At 39.7% G+C, this 21,515-nt stretch overlaps 1 protein-coding gene across 12 annotated transcripts in view; it reads left to right on the forward strand.

The window, feature by feature from the left end:
- Positions 1 to 21,515, forward strand: part of DTNA (dystrobrevin alpha) — a 229,987-nt gene that overhangs the window by 168,745 nt on the left and 39,727 nt on the right. For 6 of the 12 annotated variants that reach the window (XM_026661892.1, XM_026661871.1, XM_026661896.1 and 3 more), the window contains exons 10-12: positions 1,675 to 1,755; positions 4,338 to 4,427; positions 13,174 to 13,266. In XM_026661892.1, coding sequence (XP_026517677.1) covers positions 1,675 to 1,755; positions 4,338 to 4,427; positions 13,174 to 13,266 — 264 coding nt within the window. Of the gene's footprint in view, positions 1 to 1,674; positions 1,756 to 4,337; positions 4,428 to 12,412; positions 12,491 to 13,173; positions 13,267 to 21,515 lie in introns of all 12 variants that reach the window. The other 6 variants (XM_024192855.2, XM_024192864.2, XM_024192865.2 and 3 more) reach the window with 4 other exon arrangements.

Below are 21,515 nucleotides of genomic sequence, written 5' to 3' on the forward strand. Positions count from 1 at the left end.
AGAGAAAAGATATGCTACAGTAACTCATTGAGAATATCTTCTTGCTGGCACGATTTTTATTTTTAAATGTAATGGAAGATAAAAGGTATCAAGAGAAACAGATCTGGGCAAGAATTCAAGCGAAGGGATTTTTTCCATATACATTTAATAGTAGACTTCCTATGACAAAGGAGTCCTCTGTTCTCAATAGTGCTACTTTAAATAAGGACAAAGAGCTTCTATATTGCTGTGATTTTTTTATTTATTTTTTTTAAAAAGGTAGTAACCCTTCTTTTCATTGTTCACTTCTTACCTTGGAGTACCCAGAGCCAAAGAGCTGTCTAATTTTTCAAGTTATGGGCCCAACTCAACATTTCTAATTAAAACTGCAATATAAGGCAAAACGTATCAAATATACATGTCTGCAGACCATTCACAAAGATGCAAGAAATAATAATGTGTGTGATTATAGTCCTAAAGGGGGAATCGCATGGTGTTAAAGCTGAACTTGAAAAAAGTGATGACAAATACTCAGCTGAGTGAATCAGTAGCTTTAAGGAGCTCACCCTGGCAAAGCCTGAATTTGTTTCAATGCCAGTTTTCTTGATATGAGAATTGACAAGAAGACAATGGCCTGTTTTTATCCATATTCATTTCAAAATGCCATCTTCATTAATGGTCTCTTTTTTCAATTTCATTTTGGCTGCAAAAGAGATACCTGGTAAGTATTTTATTCTCCTTTAGTACATTTTTTTGGAGGGAAAGAAAAACTTGTAACAAATCTTATTACATCTTCATTGCTGATCACAGAATGTTTAGCAGATTCCAGCACCAAGTGTGTAATAATCTTTGAATAGTCCAGTGTTTTCATTGTCCAGATAAAAAATAAAATGCAGAACATCTATAAATCTCATGTAGCTGATATGAAATACTAACTAATACCGCTGTTCACTGGCACCACATAAATTTCCAGTTTAAAATTCCCAGACAATTAGTATCTTTCCTATTAAACAAACTGCAAAAAGCTGAGAATTTTTTTTCTCTAATCTCAGTTTCAGTAACAATAGTAAGTAAAGGTTTCAGAGTAGCAGCCGTGTTAGTCTGTATCCGCAAAAAGAACAGGAGTACTTGTGGCACCTTAGAGACTAGCCCACGAAAGCTTATGCTCTAATAAATTTGTTAGTCTCTAAGGTGCCACAAGTACTCCTGTTCTTTTTAATAGTAAGTAAACAATATCAGGCAGAAAAGTCATGTTTTTATGTTGACAGTGTCCCTTTAAAGTGATTACAGTACATTATTTTATAGTCTGAGATGGGGGTGGGGGGTTAAAAGACTGTTGATAGAGGTTCACCATTTTTGTACTAATTATATTTTATGGGGCATTTCAGTGGGCTTGGTAAAAATGCTGCACAATAAATTATTTTGCCAGAGTAGGAAAAAGAATTGTTCAAAATGTGCCTCAGAACATAAAAATCCGATGTTCATTTATCTCTTGGTCCTGTTATGGCTTTTTATCCCCCGTTTTTAAAAAAACAAATAACCCTTTAGTTTGGAGTGATTGGTTATTTATAGCAGAAGATATTTGCTGTCAGTTTACCTTGAGCAAGAATATCATTAATCTCTATATGTAAATACTGTTGCTGATGGTTTGTTAAATACAAATAAAATATGCTTAGTTATTTTGCCTTCTTTTAGGCCTCCCAGACCTGTAACCAGCATGAATGATACGCTATTCTCCCACTCTGTTCCCTCAGGAAATACTTTCACAAACAGAAGGTGAGTGCTCATCCTTTCTTACTTTAAAACAACTCACTTGAATGGAAAATAAATCCCTGATTGTTAGGTTCTTTGCATTTTACTCCATGAAAATGTTAGTAGAACATTGTCTCAGAAATATTCCAACCTTTTGTGGATTGAGTTTCAGTTATTCAGATGGGAAGGCCACATTTTAAATGAGTGCCCCTGAATTTGGGCACCCAGTTCCACGTTGGCGTGCTTACGTGGGCACTTAGGATGCTACAATGCACATTTGGGAGCCTAATTTTCATTGTAAGTGCTAAAACGTAGAATTGGGCACCCTGGTTTAGAAGCTGATGTTTAAAAATTGGGTCTCGGATCCTAAGTCATTTGGCAGTGTTGGGCAGGAAGTAGAAGTTGGGATGTGAGGGCGTACATTGCGTTAACAAGTTAATATACTAACTTGTTATCTTTGGGGATCTGAGTTAAAATTTCAGCCATCTCACTAATGGAAATGAGTTTGGTGTTCTAATTTAGATCACAGAAACTCTTTGGAGGATAACTAAAAGAAAAAGAATTCCTTGCATTTTTACTACACTGTATAATTAATGACAGGTTTCAGAGTAGCAGCCGTGTTAGTCTGTATCAGCAAAAAGAACAGGAGTACTTGTGGCACCTTAGAGACTAACAAATTTATTAGAGCATAAGCTTTCGTGGGCTACAGCCCACTTCTTCGGATGCATATAGAATGGAACATATATTGAGGAGATATATATACACACATACAGAGAGCATGAACAGGTGGGAGTTGTCTTACCAACTCTGAGAGGCCAATTAAATAAGAGAAAAAAAACGTTTGAAGTGATAATCAAGATAGCCCAGTACAGACAGTTTGATAAGAAATGTGAGAATACTTACAAGGGGAGATAGATTCAATGTTTGTAATGGCTCAGCCATTCCCAGTCCTTATTCAATCCTAAATTGATTGTTTCTAGTTTGCATATCAATTCCAGCTCAGCAGTCTCTCATTGGAGTCTGTTTTTGAAGTTTTTCTGTTGTAAAATAGCCACCCGCAGGTCTGTCATTGAATGACCAGACAGGTTAAAGTGTTCTCCCACTGGTTTTTGAGTATTATGATTCCTGATGTCAGATTTGTGTCCATTAATTCTTTTGCGTAGAGACTGAGTCGAGACCACCTGGGACAAGCACCCCTGATTTGAACTTGATTCATAAATTCATTTATAGTATTCACTGCAAAGCCTCGTAACACAGAATACCAAATAGAATAAAACTGCAGCCACACATTGACTCAATCCCTCTATGGCCCAGAAATGTGGTTTAACCATTGGTACTACTCTGCAAATACGGTAGTGATCTCAAGGCTTCTAATTGGCCCACTCATCCAGCCAGTAGACGGCAGGAACATGTTAAGTCACTGTTTGGAAAGATGTTGAGACATTCCTTCACCTGTTAAACAAATCAGAGATTCATTAAAGGCCACAACAAAGAAATGTCTTGAAATAGGGTGGCCCTATTCCCAGAGAAAAGGTGTGTGTAACCTTTATACGCCCAAGCAGTCAAAATAAGTTTGCAGCATTTGCTACCAATTACACAGTCTACATAAAAAAACCTATAAGTAAATGGTCATAGTCAAGATACTGGAAAGAGAAGCACTCCTCACTCTAATGGAGAAGGTAAGCATAGTGTAACCTTTGGCTACATCTGATTGAATTGCTCTTGCTTTATGTTTAAGTGCTTCAGAGACCTAAAATTCCCAACTATAATCTTGGTAACATGGGTATTCATGGTTATTCTTTCAGGACTGAAAACAAAGCCATAGTACACCACACTACAATATAGTGTCTAGAATAAAGATGTTTTGCTCCCCTAATAATTAACTTTTTGTTACCTATAAACTACCATTGTTACTAAAATGTATGCAGCCTCCAAGAAATCACAATGCTCAATGAGCAACACAGTGTGCGTACTATTATAAGACAGGCGCCCAATAGATGATTTTTAGTTACAATACTTACAGTGGTATTTATTGTGCTACGTGTTTAATTTTACACAAAGAATTACTGATACATTTTTTTTTGCTTTAGTTTCTTTGTTAATTCAAGTCATTGTCTTTAAATATCAGGATCAAATGAAGGTACATTTCTGGCACTTTAGAATTCCTTTTCTCCTGGAGGGAGGGAGTGTCCTTTGCACATGAAATCAGGACTTATCAATGGAAAATGCCCTGCGGGACATGAGGAATTTTAAAAGCCAGAGCTCTAGATAGACAGACCTTCTGGTAGGTGGGTAATATGTCATCTTTCCGTTATGAAATGTTCTTGTGATGCCATGGACATTCCTGGTTATTTTAGAGTTAACAGTGCCCTGAAATGTAAAATAATATCATATATTAATCCTCTTGTAACTTTTTGCATTGCAACTTGTTCTAATTATTTTTGTTTTCAACCCTAATTCACTTGAATCATATCTTTTTATTTTGTTTAAAAAACGGTATTCTATCTAAAATGGCTGTGAATTGAACACACTGAATCCACTGTCAGCATGCTACTCTGTGTATTTGCGTAGGATATTAACAAGGTTTCATTGTTTGAATTATTCAGGTTACTTGAGGGTATAAATGTAGCCAGTCCTGTAGCTGATGAGCATTCTCTTATAAAGCTGTATGTAAATCAGCTTCACAACAATTCACGGTCAGTATGAGAACACTAAACCACTAATCGCTGTAGTTCAGTAGCTGATGCACTAAATCATTGGTAATTCTGCTAAATTGCTAAAGATATTCTTAAAGGAGGATCCTGTAGGGATAGCGGACTTACGTGGTTTTAATTAGACTTTGATTAAACTTCACACTGGCCTTAGACTTTGCAAAGCTGTCTTGCTTTTGCACAGCACAAATCTTTCAAATGTTTTAATAACTCTAAATAGGAATATGTACTAGACATGGTTTTTGTTCAAACGGACCTATACACCTTTACATTTCCATCTTCATTATGTACCGCTGCTTTTCCACACTCAACAGGAGCCTGAAAGAGAAACATATAACAGGTTGAAAACCATCCCAAATTTCACAATGATCCTGTTCTTCCTCTTCCAGGGTTTTTGCTGCTGGTGACCGCTTTGGATCAATTCCACAATACCCCTTTCTCCTCCCTCCCCCATTGCACCAAAAAGGAATACTTTGGGTTCCTTGTCAAATTGGTCCACAAAGGTCGTGATCCAAATCCTAATGAAATCAATAGGAGTCTTTCCACTAAAGTCACTGAGCTTTGGATCAGGCCCAGGTGCTTGATCACCACACCCTTCTTCACCATTCCCTCTCATTTTAAGAGTCTGAATGAGGCTTTGTTTCATTTGGTACAAAAGAAGGAAGTGGTGCAGCTGGGCAAGACCAGTCTCCCAAGTTGTTTTCTGTGGAGTATAGTCACCTCTCCTATTTTCTGAATCAGTCCTTGAGCATCAGCTATTCTTCAGGGAGAAAGTGTTGGTGCTGAGACGCTGCTTTTCTGAATACCAATCAAAATTGTACAAACTCACCATTGAATCTTTAGTTGATCATAACCCTAAAAGCTATCCTGGCTGCGTTTTCCACAGGGTACAATTTGCGGTCACTTTAATGTGTTTTGTGGTCTGGTTCAGACAGTTTGGTAACTTTGAAGAAAGATTTTCACACAAGTAGATCATTTTTACAAAAGGCAATTTACATTGTCAGTCATTTTCAGTATTCCCTTTGCAATTGTTTCAAATATTTGTATTAGTATGCAAGCATTCTCCTTCACAGCCAGCTTCCCAGTTTGCTCCATCCACCAGTGCATCTAGAGTCTTGAGTGCATGACATCAAAGTCCTTTGCTTATGGAAATGAATGTGGCAGCATACATTCATCACTGTCATCATAATTGCTGGATTAAATGAGACAGAGAAAATGCACTCGGAAGGAGCGAACCTTTGTTAAAGAAAAATTATGAAGAACATCTGAAAGATAAAATGGATGTTTTTCATTGTCTGTTATTTGAGATGAGATCGAGCCATGAAGTTTGGATTCATAATCAAGCTTTCCCAACATTCAGAGGTGTTCAGATTCAGGTTTTTGAGTCAACCTGTTTTCACCTGATCTGTTTGTTAGTTTCTCTAAGCCACCCCAGAACAAAAGCCCCTCTTAGATTTCACTGCTTCTCCTTGTTCATTTAAACTGTCCTAGTTTGGGCCACAATGGCCAGGTGAGAGCAACAGCAGGAGGAGGCCTTATGCCAGCTGTGAAATCTGTTATAAGAGACATAAGATACATTTTATAGCTACAAACAGCACCACTGGGGGTATCAAAAATAAACTGCTCAGCTAATTTTTTTACTCTTCTTTGTGCAGTGCAGGAGCCACATTCAAATACCATATTTTAAAACAGGGAACAAATAACCAAGCACACATCTGTGACCATCTGATATAAACAGAGTCATTAGTTGTGCTGCCAACTTACAAATAATTAAAACCACAAGTCCTATATTTTCCTTGCTTGGCTAACATTCTTTCTTTGTGATCTGGGGCTACTTGGAGGGCTGCAAAACAATGTAGTGGCTTCACTTGTAGTGCAGTAATCAGGGAAATGTTAATATACAGTGGGAAATACCCATATAAATTCAATGAACTGAATATCTGACCTAGAGTAAAAATAAGTAAGTTGGGCATTACAGAGCCTGTTGGCCAATTCAGGATGGATAACTTTAAACACTGCTTCAACTTAATTAAAATCTATTTTTTCCTTTGGGTAGCTCTGCACTCTATCTGCGGTCTATTGGTGCTGATCCAAGGTGTTCAGATACCCTGATGAGGGGTGCAATAGCTCTCTCTTGCTCTTTCTTTCTCTGTATGTATCTGTTTCCCTGGAATTATCAATGTACAGGGCTTGGGGAAGGGGCAAGTACCAGAATGATTAACTACATTTTTTCCCCCCAGTAAGTTGTTCCTTCTTTAAAAAAATTAGGACTGGAGTGAATAGGAGCTAGTCAACACATGATTAATTTTAAATTGGCTGCAAATGTGTGTCAGACTAAAACTTTTCATGGTGATATCAGTTGCCCGAATCCTGTATGAAGTCACAGGGTAATTACTGTTGAGTCATAGTGGCAGGTGCCTCTTGTTAACTCCAGACAGGATATAAAAGGTGTTGGATAGGCCCTCTGGGCAGAAGGAATTGGGGCAGATGAGGTCAAGTACAGACATGTGCAAGTACACACGAAGGTTAGGCTAAGGTAGATTGGCTACTGGTAATGTCTGAGTTACCTCCTTTTGGAGGTCTGGTCACTTGAACTATATACAGTCTTCATATGTTCTGTTCAGCAGAGGGTGGGAATCCTCTTTCAAATTCTCTGGTCAAATTGGCCAACAATCAGCCTGCTGATGGAAAGGTTTGTAAATTCTGATTGTGTATATAGCTAAATACAACCTAAAAATGGTGCCATCTGTGTAGATGTGAGATCATCTAGGAAGTTACTTCTGCTCAGAATTAGAGGTTTTACCTCCTCCTTTTGGTGGAAAACTCATTTTCCTCTCTTCGCAAACTCTGTTTTTGTATTCAATGTTCTTAGCTATACTTTATAACGTACGGTATGCTGGAGTTCTCAAGCACGTGTATATATTTATTAAGTACTGTATTTCCAGTAATTTCACAACTTCCATTGTTGCTCCTGCTTCTTCACACTGACACACCCGGTGCTCCCTCTTTTCTCCTAAATTTATATGAGCAGATTCGGAGAGTTGAAGTGTGTGGATGTGTGGCTGTATATACATACTGTGTACTAAGATATCTATGCTAGATAAATACACATCCTAGATAGCCTCTCATCCCTCTCAATAGATGTATAGATGAGAGGCTATCTAGGTCCTATATTTGTCTAGCATATGCAGAACAGAACACAGTACTTCCAAGATGAATGGAAAGTGATAGAAAGATTGTGTAGTGTACTGTATTGTTTGATAAAACATATGTGATTGTGTAATAAGGGAGGGGACACAACTAATTTGAAATCTAGCGAATTTAAAAAGATTTAGAAGTTTGGTTTTCTTTTACCCTTGTGTTCCACAGCCGTTATTTGTGATTTTGCAATTACATTTTCTTCTTTTTATAAATGTTTTTCTCTTCCCATTGTTGTGTAAAAGCCTCACATATGTGGGAAACTAACCATAGGCCTTCTTGTGCAAATCCTTAAATACATGAGTAACTTCACTCTTGCAAATATGCATATTTTCAGTGTGTCTTTGTGTTTGCAGGACCAGGCACTAACTGACTATAAACAAAGGGCCAGGTTCTCTCCCTATCTTTTGTCCACTTTGCACTGAGTAAGAAGGGACACAAAGTGGCAGAATCTGGCCCTAACTGGCCAGCTGAGAATTCTGCTGGGATAGGGGAGCTCTCAGCTAGTATAAAATGACAAAACTTGTTCTTCTGCCAGTTGCCTCTCCTGATCCTGTTGTAGTCAGAAAGGATGTATTGGAGGTGAAGTGGAGTTCACCTGCACTTTGCCTATCTGAACTGATATAAGGTCCCACTTTGCCACTTGTGAAAGTATCCCCCACAGCCTCTAAGTCTGCTTACCCATTTTGCACATGCAAAAATAGGAGACATCTGTTTTGTGTTTGTGAATCTCATGTCTGGCTCATGAATCATGTAGCTGGGCATCCATCTGCCCAATTTCCCTGTAAAAAATGGGTGTAAGCTCACTTTTGTAGACAGAATCAGTTGTGCACCCAATAGTGGGCACTCAGAAGCTGAAAGTTCAGCCCTAAAAGACTCTTTTTGGGGGCTGTGTGGTGCTTTTTAAAGCATTATACTTCTATATGGATGATAATCTGAATAAGAGAGTCTTCTGTGGACTCTCTGGCAAGCCCTGGGACAGGAAGGGCATCAAGGGTTGGGCTGCAGCATGTAGCGTTGCAGAGATTTTGGTCAGTGCTGTGGTCCATAGGCAGCGAGAGACAGGCTGCTATAACTTAGACAAACTTCCTTCAGGGGAGTGTAAGTTGCACTGGAGGATTCTCCAGCCCCTGGAGCAGTCCAGTATTGGGAGAGCACAAAGATGGCTTCAAGCCACCCTGGACTGCAAGTTTTGTGCTACCCCTCTTAGTGACGAAGCACAGAATCTCACCCCTGAGGGGTGTTTAACTGATGTTTCAAACAATGTTAGCTACTTGATTTTAAAAAGTATCTTTTTGTCATCTAGACAGAGCCAGTGCATGGAGAAGTCATGTCACCATGTCATGGCTAGAAATCCCCCAGGGCAGAAGGTCACTAGAATTTTGCAAGGCTGATCTATTGGTTTGCTTTGCCCAGGGTTACTCCCACCAGAAGGGTAAAAAGGGAGGGTCAGGGACTTCTCTAGCAATATCAGTTACTGCCATTTCAGATGTTCCGCAAAGTGAGTGTAAGTTTGCTTTTGTAGGCAGAATCAGTTGTCCACCCAATCGTGGGCACTCAGAACTGGAAGCTGGAGCTGACAGTTTGGCCCTAAAAGATTCACTTCAGATGTTCTACTAGATGTTTTTAATAAAAATAATATTTACAATTAGCTGCCATCTTTCAGAACCTCAGAAGGGGAATTTTTTCTTGTTCTTTCCTTTGTCATAAAATGTTCATTGGTGTGTTTTAGTGCCAGGACCTGCCTGTTGTATAGTCATTTTGGAACAGTATTGCTCATTGTCATTGCTTTGATGCTGCTTTTCTTATATCTGACCCAGTGAACGGTAAAACCCTTAGTGTGCAGTTCTGTCTCCAGTTAAGTCAATTAAAGTTTTGCTGTTGACGTCAGTGGAACCAGAATTTCATCCTTAATTTTCTCAGATATCTAGTTTAAAAAGAGTTGGGATGAAGGGCAGAGCTAGTGCAAATATGTATTTTTGTCAAGATGACTGGCAAAAGGGGTGGCGGAAAAGTTGGTGAAAGCAGAGAGTTTAGTTTTCCGTAATAGATGAATGCTTCATCTTTTGAGTTATTGAGTGGTATGCTACCATTTCTGTCCTTTTTAATGCATTTTTTCTTCCATAACTGGAAATGAAATGCAGTGAAAATTGTAGCCTTCCAAGGTTTATCTGGAATTTTGGTTGAAACTATAGTAAAGAACAGAATTATTAGACCCGTAGATGAACACGATTTGGGGAAGAGTCAACACTGCTTTTGTAAAGGGAAACCATGCCTCACCTGTCTATTAGAAATCTTTGAGAGAGTCAACAAACATGTGGACCAGGGTGGTCCAGTGGGTATAGTATATTTGGACTTTCAGAAAGCCTTTGACAAGGTCCGTCACCAAAAGCTCTTAAGCAAACTAAGCAGTCCTGGAATAAGAGGGAAGGTCTTCTCATGGATCAGTAACTGATTAAAAGACAGGAAGCAATGGCTAGGAATACATGGTCAGTTTTCAAGATGGAGAGAGAGAAATAATGGATCTGTACAACATATTCATAAATGATCTGTAAAAGAGGCAAATGGTGAGGTGGCAGATGATACAAAATTACTCAAGATAGTTAAGTCCAAAGCAAACTGCGAAGAGTTACAAAGGGATCTCACAAAACTGGTTGACTGTGCAACAAAATGGCAGATGAATTCAATGTAGATAAATGCAAAGTAATGCACATACAAAATGTCTAAATTAGCTGTTACCACTCAATAAAAAGATTTTTGAGTCATTGTGGATAGTTCTCTGAAAACATCAACTCAGTATGCAGCAGCAATCCAAAAAAAAAAAGGTAACAGAATATTAGGAACCATTAGGAAAGGGGATAGATAATAAGAACATGGACAGAAAAGGGCAACAAAAATGATTAAGGGTATGGAACAGCTTCCATATGAGGAGAGATTGAAAAGACTGGGAGTATTCAGCTTGGAAAAGAGACGACTAAGGAGGGATGTGATAGAGGTTTATCAAATCATACGTGAGGTGGAGAAAGTAAGAAAGGAAGTGTTATTTACTCCTTCACATTACTCAAGAACAAGCGGTCACCCAACGAAACTAATAGGGAGCAGATTTAAAACAAACAAAAGGAAGTACTTCACACAACACACAGTCAGCCTGTGGCACTTGTTGCCAGGGGCTGTTGTGAAGGCCAAAACTATAACTGGATTCAAAAAATAATTAGATAAGTTCATGGAGGATAGGTCTGTCAATGGCTCTTAGCCAAGATTGTCAGGGATGCAACCATATGCTCTGGATGTCTCCAAGCCTGATTGCCAGATGCAGGGGATGGATCACTTGATGATTGCCCGTTCTGTTCATTCCCTGTGAAGCATCTGGCATTGGCAACTGTCGGAAGACAGGATACTGGGATAGATGGACTGGTCTGACCCAGTATGGCCGTTCTTATGTTAGTTCTTTATACATACCGCGATGGGGATTGTGTAAAAACATAAATAAATAGCAAACAGTTTTCCTGCTGTGCACAAATGACTTGATCTAGATCCTATTCAGACTGTCATAAAGCAATGAAGTTAGGGTCCTTGGGGCCACTCCTTCATTGTAATCCTTTGAAAACACTATTAATGAATGATGACTTAAACTTCCGTATGGGAGCTGCTAGAGTTGTGGCAGAGAGGGATAAGACCAGCCTCAGGGAATGATTAATTTGTGATACAATTGATATTTTTACTCTCCAGATCATCAGAACTTTGTCAACTCAGATGTACCACAAGCAGCTGACCCTTTGAGTAGCATTGCTGTTGCTCTTGGAGAAATCCCTGCAGTGCACTACTCACACAGAGACACAGACAGTCTTTGGTCAGAAGATTCCTGAATGTCAGTAGCCAGACCCCAAAGAAGATTGGTGACTGATTAAAATTGAGAGAGAAATGAAATAACTTTCACAAAAAATGCAACAGCATGAGAGATGAACTAAGATTTAAATCTCTCCATTTTTATCCAGTATCATCTTTTCTTCCCCAGTCACTCAAGTATTTCAGCATCAGGAAATTACTGTGACCCTTTAAATACTTAAACCTAAAAAGAAAGCATGACTGACAAATGGATTATAATGAAAAATAACAAATATATTTGAGGGCATAAAAAGAACATAGTGCTTCTTAAAAATTAAATTGGAGCTACCCCACAGAATGACAGATTCAATTTAGATGTACACACTTCCTTGGTTACTTCCACCTTGAGATCCACACATAATGCTTTTGGGAGTGGGACTATGCCCAGAATCTCAGGATTTAAAAACTGACTCCTGTCTTCCCTCCTTCTTGATCAGTGACAACCACCAGTGCTACCGTTACTGACTTGGGGAGGTGCATGTCTCCACCATATGCTCCACATATAATAGCAAATAAAGAGAAAACTTAATTCAACAGGAATCATCCCAGAAATTCCCCCATCATACTAGAAATACCCTGGCCATTTTAGGGGAGTTTTCCTCGCTTGATGTAAAGGCTTGGTATGCTAAGATTCAGCGTCAAGTATGTTGCTCAAACTTCACCTGAAACTACAGTAGCCTCCAAACAGCCATTTTTGATTGAAGCTTGTTTTGTTAGGTTCTTCCCTTGCTGTAGGTATTATAGTTTAGAGAGGGAAGAACCTCAACAAACTTCTGGCTTTTGGTTCAGCTCAAGGCTCTTGAATGAATTTCTCTGAACTCTCTTCTTTAATGAACTGCAGTCATCATTGTTTACCCTCTTCATAGTTTTCCTGTCTTATTAACTAGCTCTCCTTACAAGAATAATGAAGTAGAGCAGAACAAATTGCTGGCTAGGGCTGCTCCAGCTTTCTTGAAAGGCAAAGGGTAAGTTAGAGAGTATGTTAGTAGCTTGCACTAACACAACTACAGAAAAAATTCTTCTGTCTTTCCCCCACTTTTTTAATCTATACACTTTTTCACAAGAAAATTATAATATCTCTATAGCCTAACTAACCCACTGATCTAAGTAGGCTTTGTTTAAATGCATATATTTATATACCTATTATCATGATCTGATACTTTCAGACATACCTACTCTTGATTTCAATCTGTTAATCATACGTGTGTGTGTATATATACTACATAAATTATTGTTATTATCCATATAATGTATATTACATATATACTACCTATAATATATTAAAATTGGCAAACTTCATAATCTGTACTATTTTTAAAGTAATTGTCTTTATAGGACTAACACATGGCGTGATCCTGCCTGGTGCTGAAGCTCCTTCAGCTCCCATTGACTTCAACAGGAGTTGAAGGTGTTCTGCATGTTTTAGCAGGTTCCCCCCATCTTGCAGGATCCGTTGCCTAATCAAGTTGAATTGTACCATTTTAAACAACTAGAGTAAATAAAAATTTCAACGCTTTCGTTTTTTTCTAAGAACATTTATTGCTCATTCTTAAATTCCCATTTCACAGTCTTACTTGCTCCTGCTTTTTCTGTTTATTTCTCTCTGTCTGTCCGGATCACACCCTTTTTCCCCCCAACCCTGTTTCAGGTTACAGTACAGCCTCGATGTTGCAGACAGGCTGGCCGATGAACATGTACTCATCGGGTTGTATGTCAACATGCTCCAGAGCAACCCCTCACGGTTAGTGCAGGTTTGGCACCTTTGGGGGTTCTTTAGCAGAGGGACATTGATCTGCTTAAATTAAATCACAGCCCAATGCATTTAGTATTTTCTAACCACTTTAGCAGAAGCAGATACTTTAAAACATTAATCCAAAGAGTGGATGTTTGTGCTTTCAAGACATGACTCTTCCCTGTGCTGGTGGGTCATGGAATTGCTAACATTCTTTCTAGGAATGTTAAATGGCAAAGTACTGTAAATAATTGCTTGGCTAAAAATTACCGTGCATACTGGTTTGTGACACTATTTAATAGTCAGTACTGTACTTGTTGATGGTACATAAACCTAGCCATACCAGTGATTTAGAAGCTTTCTCCTTTCAAGGAATTAATTTTTGTGGTGGCACGTAATGTGCAGTTCCAGTTTATTGTGTAAGTGAGAAACGGGGGTGGTACAGTTAAAAATAGGAAATGGCTTATTAGCCCATCAGAGGAGGAGCATTGTTTCAGTTGCCCATTTGTACATAAGTCAGCCATTCTTCTTAAATCTGGCTGTCTTCTGCCATGTCTAAGCCTGTGTCTATATATTTTTGCCATTATCTCTAACTCCGAGCAAAGTATGGCCAGTTTTGAAGCAGGTAAGTTGCATATAGCTCTTTTCTTCTGCCTGACTAAACATTTAATACTATATCCACCCAAAAATATCTGCTGCCATCAGGATTGGGATGGTAGCCTCAACGCAGGCCAGCCTAGGTTGGGGAAAAGCTGGCCTGCTGTGCGGTGGCAAGGAAACCTTCATCCCTGCAACTCCACACCAGGAAGATGGGGAGGAGTTTAATATGCAAATAATTATAGATTCTTCTTTGAGTGCTGGTCCCTATTTGTAGTCCACACATGTGTGCGCATGTGCACCATATGCCTGAGACTGGAAATACTTGCAAGTAGTGACTGTCCGCGCCTGTCCCCAGGATCTCCTCATGCTCAGTGCCAACAGTATAAGAGAGGTGCAGACCATCTCTCTCTCCAATTCCTTCTTACTGTTTTATGGCCTTAATCCTAATCCTCTGTGTCTGGAGTTACCCTTGTAATGCCTTTGTCTCTGTAAATATAATTGTACACAGTTTGTTAGTGGTTTTATCGTGGTTTCTATAGTATTCTTCTAGTTAATGTAGCTTAGTATTTTCTCTGTCCCCACTTTTGGGAGCAGGACTATGCCCAGAATCCCAGGATTTAAAAACTGACTTTACTGACTGGGGGAGGTACATGTCTCCACCAAGTGCACTATTTGTTGCTCCTTCCCACCTTGGACCCAAGAGCATCGAGGGAAAGGGCTCTATTCCAAGTATTTAATAGTTCCTCCCCCAAAAAGGAGAAGATGAAGGCTGATCTCCCACCTCTGGGCAACCAGTGGTCTGTGCTCCCTACTGCCATGTTGAAGCCTCCAAATTTATTTATTGACAAATAAAATTTGCAGAATTTTAAAATATTGTGTGCAAAATTTGGGGGGTTTTTGGCACAGAATTCCCTCAGGAGTAAAACTTGCTTCTAACAGGTCGATTCTGTCTGGACGTCCAGAGAGCAACTTTGTCCTTGCTTTGCCTCCTGGCATCCATGGGGAACTGCCTAAACATGGAAAAGTCTGCTCTGGCTCCCACATTACTCATAGAATTTATAAGGCCAACCCTGAACTTGACTGCAGCAGGAGCATACCTACAGACTTCATGCCATGAACAGTGTGATAAACCAAGTCTCTCACAAACCCCAAATAATAGTCCAGGTCTTTCTCAGCTGGGCCACAAAGCCTCCTGCACTTACGTAATACCATTTGCCAGGCTATAGCTCCCTTGTCTAAAAGCCTGGCTCAGGTCAGTATATATACCAGACAGACACAGCATGAACACCACAGTGCCAGGGATTTTCTCATCTGGTGAACATCCAAAACACATGTGCATTGGAGTCCGTTTCCTACCTGCTACACCCAATGTGACCATAATCATGGATATGTACCTCATAGGCTGGGAAGCCCACATGGGCAATCACATGGTTCAGGGTATATGGTCATCTCGACAGGCCAGGATACATATCAATCTCTTGGAACTAAGAGCAATCAGACAGGCATGCAGTGCATTCCTGCCACTCATATGAGCTAGATATGTCTGGATAATGTCAGGAAACATGATGATCATCTTCTATATAAAGAAACAGGGAGAGCTATGGTCCTTCTCACTGTGCATAGAGGCAGTCAACTTATGGATCTGGTGCATCTGTAACCACATAATAATTTCTTTCACTTACCTTTCTGGTGCTCAGAACTCATTGGCGAATAACCCTAGCAGACACTTTGCTACCGATCACAAATGGAAGTTACACAATTCAGTGCTGGACAACAACTACTTTCAGTTAGTGGGGAATGCCATCTTGGGACTTGTTCGCCTCCCAAGTAAACAAGAAGCTCAGTGTCTATTATTCCAGAGCAGCACAAAGTCTAGACTCCAGGGGCATTGTCCTTCTCTTTCCCTAGACAGGCCACCTGAGGAATGCCTTCCCTCCAATCTCGCTATTACTACAAGTTCTACAGAAGCTTCGTCATGACAAAGCACAAGTCATTCTCATTGAACCGAATTGGCCCAGACAATTCTGGTTTCCATACCTCCTACGAATGTCAATCCAGCAACTCAGCATTCAGCCCTTCCCAGAGCTGCTAACTCAGGAGAATGATAGTATCGGACATCCCAACCTGGACTCTCTCCACCTCATGGCTTGGTATTTGGATGGACATCAGAGCTAGAACACTCGTGTTCAGAGGCCATTCAAACTATTCTTAATTGCATCAGGAAAGATTCTACCAGCAAATTTTACATAGCCAAATGGAGGCATTTTTCTACCTGGTGCATTAGAATCAGTTATTGGAGACAGCAGGTATTCCTGCTCTTTTAAACCACCTCCTCACTGTCAAGACCATCGGGTCTTTCTGTTTGCTGCTAAGTGGACTGTAGCAAGCTACCAGGGCATTCCACCCTCCGGTGGATGGCTGTTCTATTTTTACTCACCCAGTAACCAACAGATTCCTAAAGGGCCAGACTTGGACCTTCCCACCAGTAGTAAAGCCAATGCTACAGTGGAACCTCAATCTCATACTTTCAGCACTTACTGGGCCACCTTTCCAACCATTGGCCACATGCTTGATATCTCACCTGTCCTTAAAGGTTGCCTCCCTACTTGCCATTACATTGGCCAGGAGGGTGGTTGAACTGAGAGTCCTCAAGGACGATCTTCCATATACCACATTTTATAAAGAGAAGGTGTCCCTTCACCTCCATACAAAGTTCCTGCTGAATGTAATTTCCAGGTTCCACATAAATCAATCAATTAACTTATTGCTATGTTTCCTGAAGCCTTATGCCTCCAGTGAGATAAAGAGACTTAACTTTCTCAATGACAGATGAGCACTGGTATTCTACATTAAAAGAACGAACCTGTTTAGAAATCACCTAGACTATTTGTTAGTATAACAAAGTGAGTAAGGGACAAACAGTATCTGCTCAGAGCCCTGGATTTCTGGCTGTATCTTCCTTGGCTATCAGCACATTTACCTCCCCTGGATGGGCTGAGGGCCCATTCCACTAGAGCACCGGCAACCTCAGTAGCAACATTTTGAGAAGTGCTGGATACTTGTAAGGCAGCAACCTGGAGTTCCATCCACACTTTCACAAAACATTATGCTTTGGTCCAAGTTTCTTCTGCCAGCGCAGCCATTAAAATTGCAATGCTACAGATAACTGTGCCACCTGCATCCTCAGAGGGTGATATTTGACTACTGCTTGTGTGGAACACACATAAGGACCAGCACTTGAAGAAGAAATGGAGGTTACTTACCTGTAACTGGAGGTTCTTTGAGATGTGTGGTCCCTATCTCTATTCCACTACTTGCCCTCCTCCCCTCTGCTTCGGATTATGACTAGATTCACGGTAGAGAAAGAATTGAAGAGGCAGTTGGTCCACATCTCCCCTTATACAAGGAGATCCAGGGTGCAGGTACAGAATAATAGATGCTACGTGAAATAATTTCCAGTCTCATAAACATGCAGCACATGTGTAGCCACGTTGGAATACAGATAGGGACCACACATCTTGAAGAACCTTCTGTTACAGGTAAGTAACTTCCATTTTTTAAAACGTGTCAGAAATAAGCTGTATAGAGTTTCTTACTAAATTGTGCCCACCTTTTTCAGTTATGTTTTTACTTGCAGATTTTCCTACTGCTGTTGTAGCATGTCACTTCAGATAATGCACTAGGAAATGTTGTGTCAGTACCCTTTTTATAAAGACAGTGAGCAGCTTCCCTTTGGAGAGTGAGTGCAGCAGCTCTCTAAAATGCTAATGTCTAATTCTGCTCTCAGACTTGTATGTCACTGCTACTGAAGCCAATGGGAACTATCAATGTATATTGGAGGAAAGAATCTGCCCAAACCCTTAGTGTAATCCAAAGTCTGCTCCTGGACTATGGGGCCAGTCTGAATTTACTACTCTCCATTGCTGCTGTACTAAACAGCAGACCGAATTTGTTTGGAGTGAGAAGATCGGATAACAAGCCTTTCAAATGCTACTATCCTGTGGAATTTAATTTCTGTCTCCATATTTCAACAAGCAAGATTTTTTTTTAAATGTTTGCTTAGCAGCTGCCAAATAAGGCTGGAAGGGGGCTGGATGGAAGTGTGTTCAGAGTGACTCTCCCTCCCTAGGCTAGTGAAGCTTGAATGTGTCACATTCATGATGCATTTTTGCTTCAGAGGAGAACACCAGCCAGAGCACTCTGTCAATGTTTCCTGCTGGCTTTGGTCCTTTATCCTCCTAATTGTACCAGGTTTCAGAGTAGCAGCCGTGTTAGTCTGTATCTGCAAAAAGAACAGGAGTACTTGTACAGGAGTACAGACAGTCTGATAAGAAGTGTGAGAATACTTACAAGGGGAGATAGATTCAATGTTTGTAATGGCTCAGCCATTCCCAGGCCTTATTCAATCCTGAGTTGATTGTGTCTAGTTTGCATATCAATTCTAGCTCAGCTCACCTGCACATCTACCAATGTGATATATGCCATCATGTGCCAGCAATGCCCCTCTGCCATGTACATTGGCCAAACCGGACAGTCTCTACGCAAAAGAATTAATGGACACAAATCTGACATCAGGAATCATAATACTCAAAAAACAGTGGGAGAACACTTTAACCTGTCTGGCCATTCAATGACAGACCTGCGGGTGGCTATCTTACAACAGAAAAACTTCAAAAACAGACTCCAACGAGAGACTGCTGAGCTTCTTATCAAACTGTCTGTACTGAGCTATCTTGATTATCACTTCAAAAGTTTTTTTCTCGTACTTAATTGGCCTCTCAGAGTTGGTAAGACAACTCCCACCTGTTCATGCTCTCTGTATGTGTGTGTATATATATCTCCTCAATATATGTTTCACTCTATATGCATCTGAAGAAGTGGGTTGTAGCCCACGAAAGCTTATGCTCTAATAAATTTGTTAGTCTCTAAGGTGCCACAAGTACTCCTGTTCTTTTTGCTAATTGTACCAGATATCAGTAAAATTTCTTCCTATTATAGTGGGTAATATAAAAACAGTTAAGGTTGTCTCCACATGTGCAGCAAAAACAAGATATATGTTGTGCCATAGCACATCCCTTTCATGTTTCTGAAGAGTAGCTGGGATATGAATGACAAAGTCCTTGATTGTGCAAATAATTGAAGCAGACTGTAGTACAAAACATCTGATTACTGACATTTAAAGGTCGCAGTCCTAGCATCCTTGATTAAAAAAAGCTTCAATCATTTATATGAGCTGCCAACTTGACTTTGACACAGAAAATTAGCTTAAAGAGACAGTAGTCTTAGCCATGCAGTGAAGAATGCCCGCCAGTAGTCTTTTTTACATTTTTCTCTGCTACCAAGTGAAGAATAGAGAGGAAAAGAATAGTTACACCTAGGGAAAGATAAGAAAAGCAAACATTCAGAAGCCTCCTGGTGTTTCTGTAGGGTTTCACCGCTATAGACACTGGCGTATCCTCAGATGAGAACTATACTCCCTGATAACTAACTGAAGTTTATTATCATGAAGTGCTAATGAGACAGATTCAAGACAGATATGATTACTATTAATCATGTTTTGGTAACTCACCTGCCATATGTCACATAGTTTCAAATAGTGTTGAGGCTCTTATATATATTCAAATATTACTGGCAGTCTAACACAAACCCATACCATCAACAAAATTAATGATTAGGGCTGGAACGTCACCTGGAACTTAAGTCATTGTGCCTAGCTATTGCAGCACATTTGGTAACAAATAACTGACCCCCTCCCCGTGACATAATAGTCACAAGAAAGTAAAATAAGAATTAATTGACAGCCTTAAATAAAAAACTCAAAAGGCCCAGATTCTCAATGGATGTAAATCAATGTTCTAGAGAAGTCAGTGGAACATACAGATCTATATCAGCTAAGGATCAGCCCCAATATATTTTTTTCAAAATACTTATGTGCATTGGAAATAAATTTGATTTTTAAGATTACTTTTCACTGCATATGTTTATTTCTTACATTTCATTTTCTATCATTTGGACACTGAAAGTACAGCCCCTAGTCACTTTCTGTTTCTCACAGACTTGTTTAATGTGGTGATCCTCAGTACTTCAGAGGACTATATAAACAAGGAAACAATCTGTTTATTATAAAATAAGTTGTCCAAAGCATCCACTGTCAATATGTTCTGGTCCCTGCAATTTTAAAATGCAATACAGTTAAATATGTAAAACATCATTTATGTTTGATTCATTTTAGATTTCATAAAATCTTTGTTCCTAAATCACTAAGCTATTTATAAATGCCCCTTTAATTTTGAAATTTCTGGGTTCTGTTCATTAAACATTAGACACATCACATTTTAGTAATTTAGACAAGCTTTTGATCGTACACAGAGCTTCTCTTCAGGCCGGGGAAAATAACTCAGCTAAATACAGGATGGAACAAATCGTTTAGTATAAGTAGTTAACACATATTTCAAGGGACCATTCAAGGTGACGTGGCCCGTTGACACCCCTCTAGTCATAGGGAGGAAAGGAAGTGAGGGAGGAAAAGCAGCTGCAGAGGGGATGGGCAGGAAGTTGGTAGTGGGTTACAGATGGTTGTAATAAGCCATAAATCCAGTGTCTCTATTCAGTCCATGATTTTTAGTGTTTAGCAAAGTTACAAATTTAAGTTCCCAGGCTCGTCTTTTGAAAGTGCCATGCACAGGGCCAGCGTTAGACTTGCTGGGGCCCAGGGCAGAAACTAAGGAGTGAGCCCCCAACCTGCCTCCCTTACCTGCTCACACGTTGGATTTCTGCAATGTTTCTGAAGCCAAAGCCTGAGCCCTGCCGCATGGGCTTGAAGCCAAAGGCCAATCCTGGCAATTGCCCTGCTTGCTACCCCCTAATGCTGACCCTGGCTGTGCAGGTTCCTTTGAGGATGAGGACATTTCCAAGAATGTAGCAGCCTTATCACAGAAATGAGAAGCCAACAAAAACTTAGGGAGTAGGAAGATGAGATGGTAAATTAACTGTTATCAACAGCATGGACTTCAAACCACCAACTCTGGTTGTTCTGTGAGCTCTTTGACAGTACAGTTTTAAATTGATTTTCCATATAATTTTGTTCTTGGGACAAGTCACAGAAGTAAAGAATAGGTTAACACAATAAACAGCCTTTTGTCAAGTCGCCCTCCTAAGATGAGCAAAAAAAAATGTGAAAACAAAATCAGCATTTGCCAGTAATATTCATACAAAAGTTCTCTTTGAAAAGGGGAGAAATGCTGCAATTTGAGAGTTCAGGTAAAATGCCTGATAGTCTAATTTTCCTCACCCCAACTCCCTACTTTAGCAAAACTGAGGGTACAAGTCCATCCATTAGATTTCAGAATCGGTATACTAGCCAGAAATGGTCTAATGAATTCTGTTACCAAGCTATATGGGTTTTATGCAGTGCCGTTGTACCAGCAACAGTATTGGCACTTCGCTCCACATGACAATAAGAATGATGTAAGCTCAATAGCCTGAAAGTTATTACAAAGTCTTTAAATAAAGAAATTAAGTGTTGGAATGACTGTTTAACATTCTAAATATTTGAGGCTCATCAGCCGTTCATATAAACACCTTACATCAGAAATATTGAAATCATGAGATTTCTCAAAGGGATACCTCATTCACTCTTGTGACTATCCCAAATTCTA

The sequence above is a fragment of the Terrapene carolina genome, unplaced genomic scaffold (genome assembly GCF_002925995.2).
Source record: "Terrapene carolina triunguis isolate 2854851 unplaced genomic scaffold, T_m_triunguis-2.0 Scaffold58, whole genome shotgun sequence".
In the NCBI taxonomy this organism is placed as follows: Eukaryota; Metazoa; Chordata; order Testudines; family Emydidae; genus Terrapene; species Terrapene triunguis.